Source organism: Magnolia sinica, chromosome 16, assembly GCF_029962835.1.
Source record: "Magnolia sinica isolate HGM2019 chromosome 16, MsV1, whole genome shotgun sequence".
Taxonomy (NCBI): domain Eukaryota; kingdom Viridiplantae; phylum Streptophyta; class Magnoliopsida; order Magnoliales; family Magnoliaceae; genus Magnolia; species Magnolia sinica.
This window is the reverse complement of record NC_080588.1, coordinates 53,631,193-53,644,680: the sequence shown is the minus strand read 5'-3', so window position 1 is coordinate 53,644,680 and position 13,488 is coordinate 53,631,193. Positions and strand designations below refer to the sequence as shown.

The 13,488-nt window shown below is 40.7% G+C and overlaps 1 protein-coding gene across 1 annotated transcript in view; it reads left to right on the top strand.

Moving 5' to 3' along the window:
- LOC131228849 (uncharacterized) overlaps positions 1-8,532 on the top strand; it is a 40,530-nt gene extending 31,998 nt beyond the window's left edge. Inside the window, exons 11-16 of the mRNA XM_058224698.1 lie at positions 209-366; positions 2,851-3,174; positions 3,290-3,364; positions 4,459-4,528; positions 6,063-6,220; positions 8,249-8,532. Coding sequence (XP_058080681.1) covers positions 209-366; positions 2,851-3,174; positions 3,290-3,364; positions 4,459-4,528; positions 6,063-6,220; positions 8,249-8,395 — 932 coding nt within the window. The 3' untranslated portion in view covers positions 8,396-8,532. The remainder of the gene's footprint in view (positions 1-208; positions 367-2,850; positions 3,175-3,289; positions 3,365-4,458; positions 4,529-6,062; positions 6,221-8,248) is intronic.
- Positions 8,533-13,488: the final 4,956 nt, after the last annotated feature.

Below are 13,488 nucleotides of genomic sequence, written 5' to 3'. Positions count from 1 at the left end.
TATTTAGGGTCATCCAAAAGAGCAACCTGAATTGTAAATGAGCCATAATTCTGACCGTGCCATTAGGAAACACAAAATGTTGGGGTGTTAGTAATTTAAGTTCTAATTCTTTTCATAGATGGGGTGGCCTTTTTGTGTTTACGTCGAGTAGGCTTCAAAACATTTACTCTGATGATATATATATATTTTTTCTATGTTTTGTTTGCAGTAAATGAACCGAAAGATGCAGATATTATTTGGACCTGCATGCAAGTGGACGAGGAGGTGAAGAATGCTGTTGGACTAAAGGACCATCAATACATAAATCAATTCCCTTTTGAAGCTTGCCTTGTCATGAAGCACCATTTGGCTGAGACGATTCATAAGGTCAAGAAATTGCTTATCTAATGATGCCTTTGGTTGAAATTTCATGATATTTGGTGCAATCAAACACCCTAAAAGCTACATATCATGTACCACTTGCACTATAGGAATTATAGTATCCTGCACTGCAGCATACCTACAGGTTGCTGCTGCACATGTTTCCGTATATGTGGGAGCCCATGTTTTGGTGGTCCACACCTTAGTTACGTGTGCAACTGCTTCAAACTTGCCCTTTGGATGCACGCTCCTGCGTCCTGAACTTTTACACTTGCTAAGATATGGAAATGGACCCTTGATTGCGCCCAAAAATCCCCCCTTCCCCTCGCTTTGTGAGACAATTATCTGATGGGCCAGATTGGGGATGACCCAAAAGATGTCCCAAGTTGGGAGATTCCACCCTCCTGCTTTCTAGGCTTGTGTGTTTGCTGACATTTCAAAACAGACGCTCCCTCGAACCCAAATCCCTCCTGCTTCCTGTCATGCTTTGTGCAACTAGGGTCGAGACCGTGATCTAGCGGGCCCCAACTCAATGTGGATGGGTGAGGCCTGAAAAATCTCCGAAGTTAGAAGATCATGCCCCTTTATTCATGATCTACAAATAAATAGTGAAAATCATTATAGGCAAAGATCGAGTTGCTAATGTTTTAAATATTGATGATATCAGCCGACATATCCCACCACATTTTTTATCCTACCTGTGTGATACGAAATGCACAGGTAGTGCCGATAAATTCCACATGTTCGATCCAGTGAGAATTTTCAATTTTCGATGCCAATTTTGTTGTTGAAATTATATGAAATCAGTGACAAATGGTTACAAATCCATTGGGTCTTCATGTTTTGCATTAAAAATCATGGAGTTGGAGCTTCGATTCGATATCCATTGGTTCTTCATCTTCTCCATGTTTTTTTTTCAAAATTTTCCTTCAACCAACTGTCAATTGAGACTAATTTCGACGTATTTAAGACATGAGTATTTGATGAAATGATCATCACATACACTTTAATTTCGAAATTTGAGTGCAAGTGGTTTGATTTGGGGAAATTTGGGAAGAATTCGAAATTTCCCCAATTTCTCCCAAATTGCTTGCAATGTTGCACACTTGCACTCCAAACATGAAATGAGGTATGTATGAGGGTTGATCTACTGATTTATTAAGTCCTCGTCAATTTTCGAAAAATAAAAATCGTTTTTAATTAAAAAATATTAAAATTTTCCCTTCAACCAACTATCAATTGAGACTAATTTTGAAGTGTTTAGGAGTATTTGACAAAATGATCATCACATACACTCTAAATATTATGCTTTCAATTTGAATATAATTGCGTTATTTCAGTCAGACAACACATAACTTAGGACCCTATACAAAGGAAACCTATTATGCACACTTCTTTTTTGAGATGTTGTGATTTAAAATTGTTTATTAAGGTCTTTTTTAACAATTCTTGAAATTTCATTGAAAAAATCAACCATTTTCCCAATGTTTCCCAAAAAGTGTGATAAATTACTTGATACAAACGATATATCCCATGTGATAACCGATATGTATCTATATCCCAAGGATGCGATACGTAACATGATACCGATATTTCGAACACTGGTTAGGATCTTCCAATGTGGGAGATTTTGCTCTCAGAAGCATTGTTATCAAATGCGATCGCATATGTGCATATTGTTGATCAAATCGCATATGCCATGATGGCATATGCGATCCTGGCAAGTATGACATGGCATACTTTTATATGCGATAAATATGCTATCGCATATGGGAGTATGCGATCGCATACTGCATATGCGATCGCATATTTCCCAATAGCCAAGAGCGGAAGATTTATATTTATATTTTTTATTTTTTCAAATTGGAGAACTTTTGCCTATAATTAGTCACTCGTATCCCCTCCATTTTCACTATTCTTTACTCTAAAGCTCTAAATCTCTTACTCTTTCTCTCTTACACCTCTTTCTTTCTTACTCTAATCTCTTTACAATTATTTCATTTATGTTTATTTTTTGTATTTTATAAGTTGTGCTTACTTTTTGTAAATTAAGTTGTAAGTTGTTTCAAGTTATCCATTTATCATTAAAATTTCTTTGTTTGAAGTTTATAATAATTAGTTATCTTTGAATGTAGCTTGTTGATCGTATTGTTAAAATTTATATAATATAATATAAGTAATTAAATATATCACTTAATGAAACACTCAAACTATAATGAAATAAGTAAAATAACCCGATCCAATCATGTGTACTAATTAGACGAGTTTTTCCCTCTTTTTTTTTTTTTTTTTTTTCCTTTTTTTTTGAAAAAAAAATAAAAAATGCCATGGCATATGCGATTGTGCGATCTCATATGCGAACAGCATATGCTGATCGCATGCAATTGCATATGCGATTTGACAACATTGATCAAAAGATGACACATACTTTGATTGTACTGTGATTTTTAAAATTTTGAATGTGGCAAGGGTTAACTTTCCTTTCAACAGGCACAAGGATCGGCTGAGTGGCTTCAGCCTACCTATAATCTAGAAATGCATTTATCTGAACTCATTGGGGACTATCGCGTTCGCAAAATAAATGGTCTCAACAACCTATGGATTTTGAAACCATGGAACATGGCAAGGACCATCGATACGACGGTTACTGGTGATTTATCTGCTATTATACGGCTTATGGAAACTGGTCCGAAGATTTGTCAAAAGTACATCGAGCATCCTGCTTTGTTCAACGGGAAGAAGTTTGATATCCGCTACATTGTCTTGGTCCGTAGCATGAATCCTTTGGAGATTTTCCTTGCTGATATTTTCTGGGTATGCAGTTCATTTTCTCTTTTTAAGACTTAATTTTCATAGACTCTTGAAAATATGATTCAAGTTGTACTTTCGGGCTCCAAAATAATTTTCGCAATTTTTTTTCTTTGTGCAGGTGAGATTGGCTAATAACCCATATTCTTTAGACAAGAGCACCCTTTTTGAATATGAAACTCATTTCACCGTCATGGTATTTTCTATGCACCGAATTTTTCAATGTCACTGTCATCATCGCCATTGTCTTCATCTAAGCCTTATCCCAACTAATTGGGATCAGCTACCCAAATCCTGTTCCATTGTTTCACTCTGTTTGAAATGACAGATTGTCAAAATTCACAAGAAAAAGTTGTGGCCAAAGTTTGATGCCGGTTAACATGACTGATCATATCACTCAATTTTGTCAGAAAGGAGTGGTTGTAAGCATTGATTGAGGAGCACCAGATGAGGTTTTGCAAACCCACAAACTTCTATGAGGCACTTCACGCACACACTGACACGTGCCCGCATGGTAGACGGGGTGAGATCCACACTTTCCATCATGTGTATCCAACTGAGTAGAGACCCTTGCCTGGAAATCAAACTGGTCTACTTGTCGGGTGGGCCACAAAGTTAGAAATAGGTGGGCGGTTAAGGAAAACTTGCCTAAACTTTTTTCATCTGCCCATTCCTTTTGTAAATTGTAGCCGACCTGATGAGCAGACCAACCTGACTTTGTGGCCAAATCATCCAAATGATGGGATCCACCAGATGGATGGCTTGGATCTCATGTCCGTGCACCATGCTGGCATGTAGATGAGATGCCTTGTAAACACATACTAGTTAACAAAGCTTGCAGTGGGCTGTGTTAGACCAGGCCAGTGTCAGACTGTCAGCCCAAGCCTGCCCGGCCATTTGTCAGGCATGAAATTTGGGTCTGAGACTGTCCATGGCAAGCGCATAGTGAACCACTCTCACACTCATCCTCAATAACGAAGTAAAACTTGTGGTCACGCCAAGGTCTAGCTCATTTATTTTCTCGGCCTGAAAATCAGGCCCAGGTCTACTCATGGGACTAACTAAATGCGAGGCCATGCATGCCCATGGCAGACTAGACCAGAAGTCCAATTGGCCAGCCCATCCAGTTGACAGCCTTGCAGATTCACTTAGTCGCAATCAAGGTTCATAAACACTCATGATCTTCATAGTTGACAGTACTTCATGTTGGAGGTCATTTTTCCACATTTATCTCATTCTCCAGGAATTTCTGCAATTTATCATCCTTTAATTAACTGTGTTCGTTTCCAGAATTATATTGGGAAGTTGAATCACATGAACACGCCAGATTTCGTGATGGAGTTCGAAAAGGAACATCAAGGTGCCTTTCATTCTTTCCCTTGGATCCTAAGTGCATGGGAAGATACTCGAGTTATATGATACTCAGGCTGCCTATGATGCTTGATACTCAGGCACTCAGAAATTGTACACATCACATATATTAACTCAAATAAACCGACTGGATTACTGCATGCCACTGTTGCCAGGTCACAAACCCCAATATCAGATTGGTTGAACAATCCTAACCTCCGATTCATGGAGACTTGTTCGTGGAATTGGACTTGGAATTTTTTTCCCCATTTTAACCATCCAATTTATGTATCTTTAAAAAAAGGGTGCGATAAATGTCCATCAGTCTGATAACCAGATTTTCTAATGAGCTTAATGTTGGTTCATGATAAATCTACACTGGGTACCATAATTTGGACGGTTTAATTTAACTACTTGTATGCCATGCACGCAATTTCTAAGTGCCTGCATATCATCCATCACACACTGGCACAGTATCAAAATTTTTCTCTATTGGCTAAGGGTATGTTTGGGTGCCCTAGGAAGGTGGGGCGGGTAGGATGCTTGTTGAGCTTAATTAACATCAGTTACATTTCGGGTAGGACCTGGATTGTTTTGGATGTTGATTTGGGGCTGAATGGGCTGGAAACTGGTATTCCACATAATGTTAAAGCTGTCAACAGGCCTGGCCTGGGGTTGGCTTCATCCCGGATTCTGAACTGCTCGGGCTGGACCTATTCAAAATTTTAATTTTGCCCAGCCCAAGCCCAGCCCATTGATAGCCCTACCTAATGTGGTTCCAATATGCTGCACCGGTCGTTCCGTGAAAATATCCAATGTGGTTTGGGGTACATCCAAATGCACTCTAAAATTTTTCCTCTACCTGTTTGTATAGAGAGAATCCAAAACATGGAAATGGAGAACCTGAATGGAATCATTGGCGAATGGAAAATTCTGGAATCCAACAACAATAAACACTCCATTGTTTGGCTTTGAGTGAAGTTTTCTATGGAGATGTTAAAAGGTTAATGGTCAAAGGGTGAGAGCTATCCCTCATCACCTTGGACAAGTTGGGAGAAATTGATGTTTACGTGTTTTGAGTAGAATCTTGGAAATGGAGGTTGAATTCCACGCTTTCATTTTTCTTTTTTCCTTTTTCTTTTTCTTTTTTTAACACCAACATGTCAAACTACACTTCCATGGAAATCAAATTCATTTCCGGATTATGCTCTCAATGCAAACACCTAGCCTATTTGAAGTGAAGAAACACCATATTCTTGTTTCTTGTTGTTTCAGAAACAAGTGGGTTCCACCATTGATGACCCAGCATTTGGTTGTTGTCTAGTCGGAAAACCATGTTAGTTCCATTTATATGCTGGTATCCTAGAAATGCAAGGTGGGGGGTCCCACTGGACAATGATGGAATGTTGAGTTGTCAGTGGGGTCCACATGCTTCTGGAATGAGGGAAAGTGGAGAACTTGGGAAATTTATGCTTTCATGAGTTTAGTATTTTTTTTCCTTCTTTTTTCTGACTTCAACATTCTTTCATGCTTTAACCCTGCAGTGAAATGGCTGGATATCCACCAGCGAGTCAGAAATATGATTCGAGCAGTATTTGAATCAGCTGCAACAGTACACCCAGAAATGCACAGTTCATTTTCGAGGGCAATGTACGGTGTCGATGTAATGCTTGACAGCACCTTTCAGCCTAAGCTATTGGAGGTATGTATGAAACATTTGGTAGTTAAAAGGCAGTGATTAATCAACTGGATGTGGTTCAGTAGGTTTGAAGTATTATATGGAAACAGTAGGTAGTACTCAATGCCTGCTGGTTTTGTCCATGAACGATATGGCCATAATGGACCATAACAGAACAGCCTGATATGGGTGATACAACCCCATATTGGTGGCGAACAATACAATACACCAGAACTGATTTTTAATCCCTGATTATGACATGAAGAGGGCATTGGGTTCCTGTTGGGAGATGGTGAGAGAGTCCGCTTTTGGGTAGATTCGTAGCTAGTGGAGATGACACTCAATGAGGAGTTTCTGAGGTTAGCTAGAATGGTGAATATCATTGTAGCTCGGTACTTTTTTATGTTTAGTGGTGCTGTGGTCTGCACCCCACCCCTCCAGATGAGAAGGTCGATGAGTTTGTTAGGCTTTTGGATAGTCTTCATAGCTATCAATTGTCTTTCGAGGAGAGCAATTGCATGGTGTGGAAGATAGAATGCTCGGGTTGGTTTTCGGTTTGTTCATTCTACAGATTGTTGCTTGGATCTTCATCAGGGGTGCATAGTGGCTGTCCTTGTTTGGCTTGGCATTACGGTGCTACTCTTAAGGTTGCGGCGTTCGCTTGGTTGGTGGGAAGAAATGGGGTTGTCACGATTGATGACCTTCAAAAAAGGAGAATGATCATCCCCAACATTTTTGTTGTGTGTATGCAGACTGTGGAACCAGTGGATCACCTCTTCATTCATTGTCCCTTCACGAGGGAAATGCGAGAGAGATTCATTGTAATCTTTAACATGGATTGGGTGATGTTTGAATCTATTGAAGGCTTTTTGCCAGTATGACATGGGGGAGGTGTAGGAAAGAATGGGAAGGCAGTTTGGAGGCGTGTTCTGCTAGTGGGTATTTGGGCTTTATGGTTGGAAAGGAATAATCGTTGTTTTTCGAAATCAGAGTTGGTCAGTGGTGGGTGTGTTTAGAAGGGAAAAATTGAATGCTATGGGGTGGGCTTCATGTATTGAGTCCTTGATTGATTGGAAACTTGCCATTGTGGATTGGGATTCATTTTTGTAATTTGCTGGCTGGGCCCAACAATGGGCTCCTAGAACAAACCCAACCATCTGATTATGTGGAATTTTTTCCATGTTGCATATCAACTGCCGAGTGGATCACTTTGAAGCATCCATTTGGAACCCATGTATCAATTGAGCTAGGATTATGTGATGGGAGATTTTTCTTCTGTAGCAGTTTTCTTCCATGGTGTGGCTCAATGGTTTGGATTCTCTAAAGGTGGACCCATCTGTACAGATTGTTCCAGCATCTTGTAGTTAATGCATCTGTTGGGGGGACCACGGAAGCACACGGAGAAGAATCTAGGATAGTAACCCAATAGCACCAAGCAAACACAAAGAGAACACATCGATTTAACGTGGAAAAACCCTTTTGGGAAAAAACCAGGGCACAAAGCGACAAATAATCACTATGAAAGCAAAGATTACAAAGAGATAGAGCTTACCCGATTTGAACAACCTCAAATCTCACCCTTGCTACACCCCTTGAAACCTTTAGGACAATTTAGAAACACTTAGAATACCTTCCAATCCCGTTTACACCCATATATATAGCTTTGGAAAGAATCCCAAACGAAATCGGAAACAAATCCCACATATTCGCAGTTTTGCATAAAATCTGTGTAGAATCTTGTCGATGGCATCGAAGGCCTGTCGATGGCATCGAAAAAGTGCCCAGTGAGAACAACTAACTGAAGAAAATCTAGAAAATATCGATGGGATCGAGAACTGTTCGATGCCATTGAAGGTGACATCGAACAGACTGTCAATGGCATCGATAGACCTTGTATCCGACTCGATTTAAGACATCAAATACAACAACATCCAATCATTTTTCTTTCTTTCTTTCTTTATTGACTAGAAAAAGGCCAGAAATTTGGAGTTGCCACCCCCTCCATTATTTTCATGTTCTCTAGAAAATATCATTTATTTGGTTTGACTGCAGGTTACCTACTGCCCCGACTGTACTAGAGCATGCAAATATGATACAAGAGCATTAGGGAGCGGTGATGCTATTAGAGGTAAAGATTTTTTCAATTTGGTGTTTGGTTGTCTCTTCTTGAATGAATCCACTCATGTTTCGTTACTGTAATCGCATTATCAGTAGTCAAATGTCAGAGTTGTATTCACATCAAGGATTCAGAGTTGGTGTACCTGATCATATATCCCCATTTCGGGCCAATACCGGTCACCACTGAAACCGGATCATATCACCTGATTTTGGGCCGAGACAGTTGTGTATTGCTTCTTCTTCTTTAATTTTTTTTACACACACCCCCACCCCCACCCCCACACACGCCCACACCATACGGGCACTCGATCCCATGATCCCAGATTCCCATTGTTGAAACAGAGTCTGTCTACCACAGAGTCATGGAGCCAAATCTGTTGTGTATTGCTTGATATGTACTGGTTTCAGACCATAATTTAAACCTTGATTCACATTGAATTGAAGTTTTCACGAGTTTGCATGTGTGTGTGTTTTGTTTTTCTTGGGTTGGGTCAACTCGAAGACTCAACCCAACTCGACTTGATGGTTAATAAATATAAATTTAACCTGTAAGGAATAGTAAATAATTTTTGAAATAATTACAAAAGTAGTAAAATGTATGAAATCAAATGACAAAGTCATGCATAGCTTACTGGTTGGGAGCATCTGTGAGATTTGTAAGGGGCAGTGGAGATCACCTGAGCATGCAACCATGTGGGGGCCATGTGCAAAAGAGACGGCAGCGCTTGATTCTTGGTCCCATGTTCAGTTCTTGGCAATGGCTGTGATTGATTGTTCTCAATTTGCTTTGATGGTCCAGCATGATAGTCGCAAATGACAGTGTTGTTGTATTGAGCGACGAAAAATGGAGAAGACTGCTCAGCGTCGCTGCCAAAAGCAGTAACGATTTCTAATAGATGGGAGTTTTCGTGGGTGGGCCCCATTGACATGGGTCAGAAGGCACATGGGACACCAATCTAGATTGTAGATGCTCACCTGGTGGACGACACATATGCAAGCAATGGACAGTTAAAATCAATTTTCAGACGGTCTGAATCTAAAATACATGTATGGCCCACTTGAAAGTCTTTGCAAGGTGTAGCCAGCTACTAACTTCATCTTGATGATTTGTTGCTACAGAGAGATTACATGGCAAGTGGGAGCAACCAACACCTTGATGATCCAGACCATTGATTGGGGACAGTATGAAAATGTTGGTCCCCACTCGCAAGGTTGTAAGACAGTGTTCAGTTGTAATTCCTTTCTTCTTTTAAAGAAGGTGCCTGTAATTTCTCTTTTGTATGGTTAGTAAAACAACCAACAAATCATCAGATGAGGTTTTTCTGGGGCCCACTTGCATGGGGTGTATGGGTTGGCCACCCATCAGGTTGGGCAGGTACGCCCATCAAGTGGGCCATACATGTATATTGAATTCAGATCGTTGGTGAATTCATTTTGACTGTCCATTGCTCATACATGTATATTGAATTTAGGCTCACCGACGAAAAAGTCCCATCTATTACAAACATGCTCTTTCTCCATTTTTCTTTAAAGGTCTAAGGACCACCACAGCCACACCGTCATTTGCGAATATCATGTTAGGCAGGCCAGGTGCAGAAATCTCCAGCAATGCGATCGGATCTGGGCCATCGTGGCCGTTGATGGTAGTGACAGAGATTGATCGACCGTTCATTGAATATATCACTGACCTGCAGCACATGGGGAAAAGATGAAACGATTGTGGTGAGATTGAGAGAGAAGGAATGTATGATCTTTAGGACCTGAGTCCATGGTTTAGTAATCCAGACGGTTGATTTGATCGTCTCAAATGAGTGGATGGTCCCAAAAAGATCTCCCAGTAGGGCGAATTTCCTACAATAGGGAGCCCGTACAACAAAAAGCTGTGGGGCCACCATAATGTATGTGACATCCACTCCATCCATCACTTGCAACCACTCATGTTTGGATTTGAAGAATTTGACGGTTCGGATTATTTTAATTGATTATCTAAAGTTGGTCCTTGGTCTTATGATAAATCTAATGAGACCAACGATCAATTGCATTGATTAGATGATCTAATCAATCCTTGATTGGGTGTTATTTTCTACGGCCATCTTTTTTCTAAGCCATGGATGGGATGGTTATAATTTACCAATGAAAGCGATTCTTTAGAATCATAATCAATCCATGATAGGTCCTAAGATGTAGATGGATCGGATTGTTGATTCGGTCTACTTTATTTGAACGATCCTGTCCATCCATATTAAAGGTTGTTGATCAAATGGTTAATATTTCTCTGATTGATTTGATGTTGGAATGGTAGCCCACGACCCCAGGAAGTTCCCGGGCCATCCGTTTTGCCAGCTCATGTTAGGACATGAGCCTAAAATGAAACTCAAATGGGTCACGAAACAATAGAGATTGAACGCCCACCGTTGAAACATTCGTGAGCCACACAAGTTTTAGATCAAGCTAATATTTATGTTTTCAGTCCATCCCAATGGAAATAATCTTATGAATGGTTTGGATGACACATAAATATCCCGGTGGACCCAGGAAGCTTTCAACGGCAGGGATTTCCCTCACCACTTATTCCTGTCGTGTGGACCACTTGACTTTTGGATCTGCTTCGTTTTTCGGCACATGTCCTAACATGAGCTGTTAAAACGGATGGACAGGGTAGATTTCTCACTGTGGGGCCCAGATAGCTTCTGACCGCAGGAAGGTTAGGCTTGCTGGCAATCCGCATCCAACGGTCCATATCAATGGAGCGGATATCATCCACACATCATGATGGGCCCAAAATCTTCTATCCAAGACAGTAAAGAAAGAGAGGAATAATATGATCCTTGGAGTCAAGTGGGCCCCACGTTTCCTATACTAAGGCTCATGGATAATGTGTATGTGCATATCCTTGGTCGAGGATCTTATAATTCCTCCTACCAGATGTATTCAACGGAAGAAAGATCAACGGTTAAGATCGCTTGTAGGGAATACACGGTCCATCCACAGTTTGGCCCATCAGATTAACGGTCTGAATCAAGAAATGATAGGCCCCACACGTATGACCAAGATACTATATTTCCCCCAAGAAAAGAAAACATCACGGGCCACGACCAGGCTCGAGCCTTGTGGGCCGTACATGGACAGACCTCAGCCCGGCCTGATCTCAGCCGTTCGCAGCCCCATGCAAGATGCTTATATAACCGATGATTAAAATGGCAGATAAGTAGAACAGAACATATGCACACATGAAGTCAGGCCGTGACCTATCAGACTACGTTGAGATGATGGAATCCTAACCGTTGATATGATGACCAGATAGATAGAGAGAGAGAGAGAGAGAGAGAGAGAGAGAGCTCACCATTCAAGCACGCTACGAGAAGCGAAGATCACCAGCCTCTCTTTCCTCTCTCTCTCTCTATATATACGCCCAACCACGCTATTGACGGTTACGGTTTGCCTCTTCTTGTTTTCTTGGCACGTGCCTCTCACACGTAGGCAGTGTGGCCCCTGCAGCCCTAAGCTCTGTGGGGCTCTCGTGATGTATGTGTTATATCCACTCCATCCATCCGTTTGGCCAGATCATTTTTAGGAGATAAGCCTAAATATGAGGCAGATCCAAACATCAAGTGGATGACACCAACCGTTGAAACCTTGCTAGGGCCCACTGTAATGTTTATATTCCATCTAAACCGTTCATAAGGTGGATCCGATCTATATGAATAGAAAACATAAATATCAGCTTGATCTAAAGCTTATGTGGCCCCTATAAAGTTTTTAGTGGTAGGTGTTTAAATCTCACTGTTTCCTTTGGTGTGGTCTGCTTTATCTTTGGATCTGCCTCATGTTTTGGTTTATGTCCTAAAATGAACTGGAAAAACAGATGGACAGATTAGATATAACAAATAAATCCTGGTGCACCCCACGGAGCATAGGGCTGTGGGCAAACCACGTCCACCATAAGATCCAATTTCAAGTTGCTCGTTGATGAGGTGGATCCAACGTGGTGGATGCTTGTAAAAATAAAAGTTCCCTGAGAAAACCACTCCATCCATCGGTTTAGCCTAGGTTCATATAATTCCACGGCCTAGTGCGGCTTATGATACACGGGCCCTCGCACCTGTACACGTGTCATGCGTGTGTAACTCCAAGTAAACTGGCGTGAATTTCCTCATTCTCAGTTTATGTTAGTTCATAAGCTAAAAAAAATCTAGCATATTGAAAATTCAAGTGGGCCACACCACAGTAAAATGTGGGGATCGAGTGCCCGCTGTTGAAAGCTTCTTCAGCCCTGGTAAGGGCTTTGTGGGGCCATTTTGATGTATATTTATTTAATCCATGCCGTTCATCCACTTTGAAAGATCATTTTGATGGTATGATCCAAAAAAGGAAAGACAAATCAAAGGCAAAAGTGGACCACATCACAGGAAATAGTGAAGATTGAACACTTACTGTTGAAACCTCTTGAGGCTACATAAGTTTTGAATGAAGCTGATATTTATGCTTTCCTTTTGTCAAGGTCTGCGTGACCTTATTCGCAAGTTGGATGACAAATAAACATCACTGCAACACTGGGTCATAATTATTTGGCAAAATAGATTATTATTATTATTAATTTTTAATTTTTTAATTTTTTTCTTTTTTCTTTTTACACACGCACACACACCCCTACACACTCATGCGTAGTGGGATTTCACCACCTATGGGTACTCGAACCATTGACCAGGTGTTGAAACAACCAGGAGTAACACCCAAGTAAGAGTAAGGACCCAATTATTTGTCAAAATAGTTGAATGGATGTACGGTGTGGATAAAACACATACACATCACAGTGGGCCACCACAGATCCCCTGCCACAACCGTCAGTCTCTAGCTAGGTCTTGGAAAGGGTGGTACCTAATCCACATCCCTTCAACGCTATCAAAGTTTTGGATCAAGCTATTTTCCAACATGTTGGGAAGCATATAAATATTATAGTGTACCCCGCAAGGTTTTAATGGGGCATGTTGGATCAAACATATCTCCATTGTTGCATGTGTCTAGGCCTATTTGAGTTTTGTGTGGGCTCCGTTCTTGGGCTTATATTATAACCTTATATTTTTAGCTTCCACAAGGTTTTGATGGGGTAGTCCATCTCTATTATTTCATGTGTGGTAGCTTACTTGAGTTTTAGATATGTTTTGTTTTTTGGA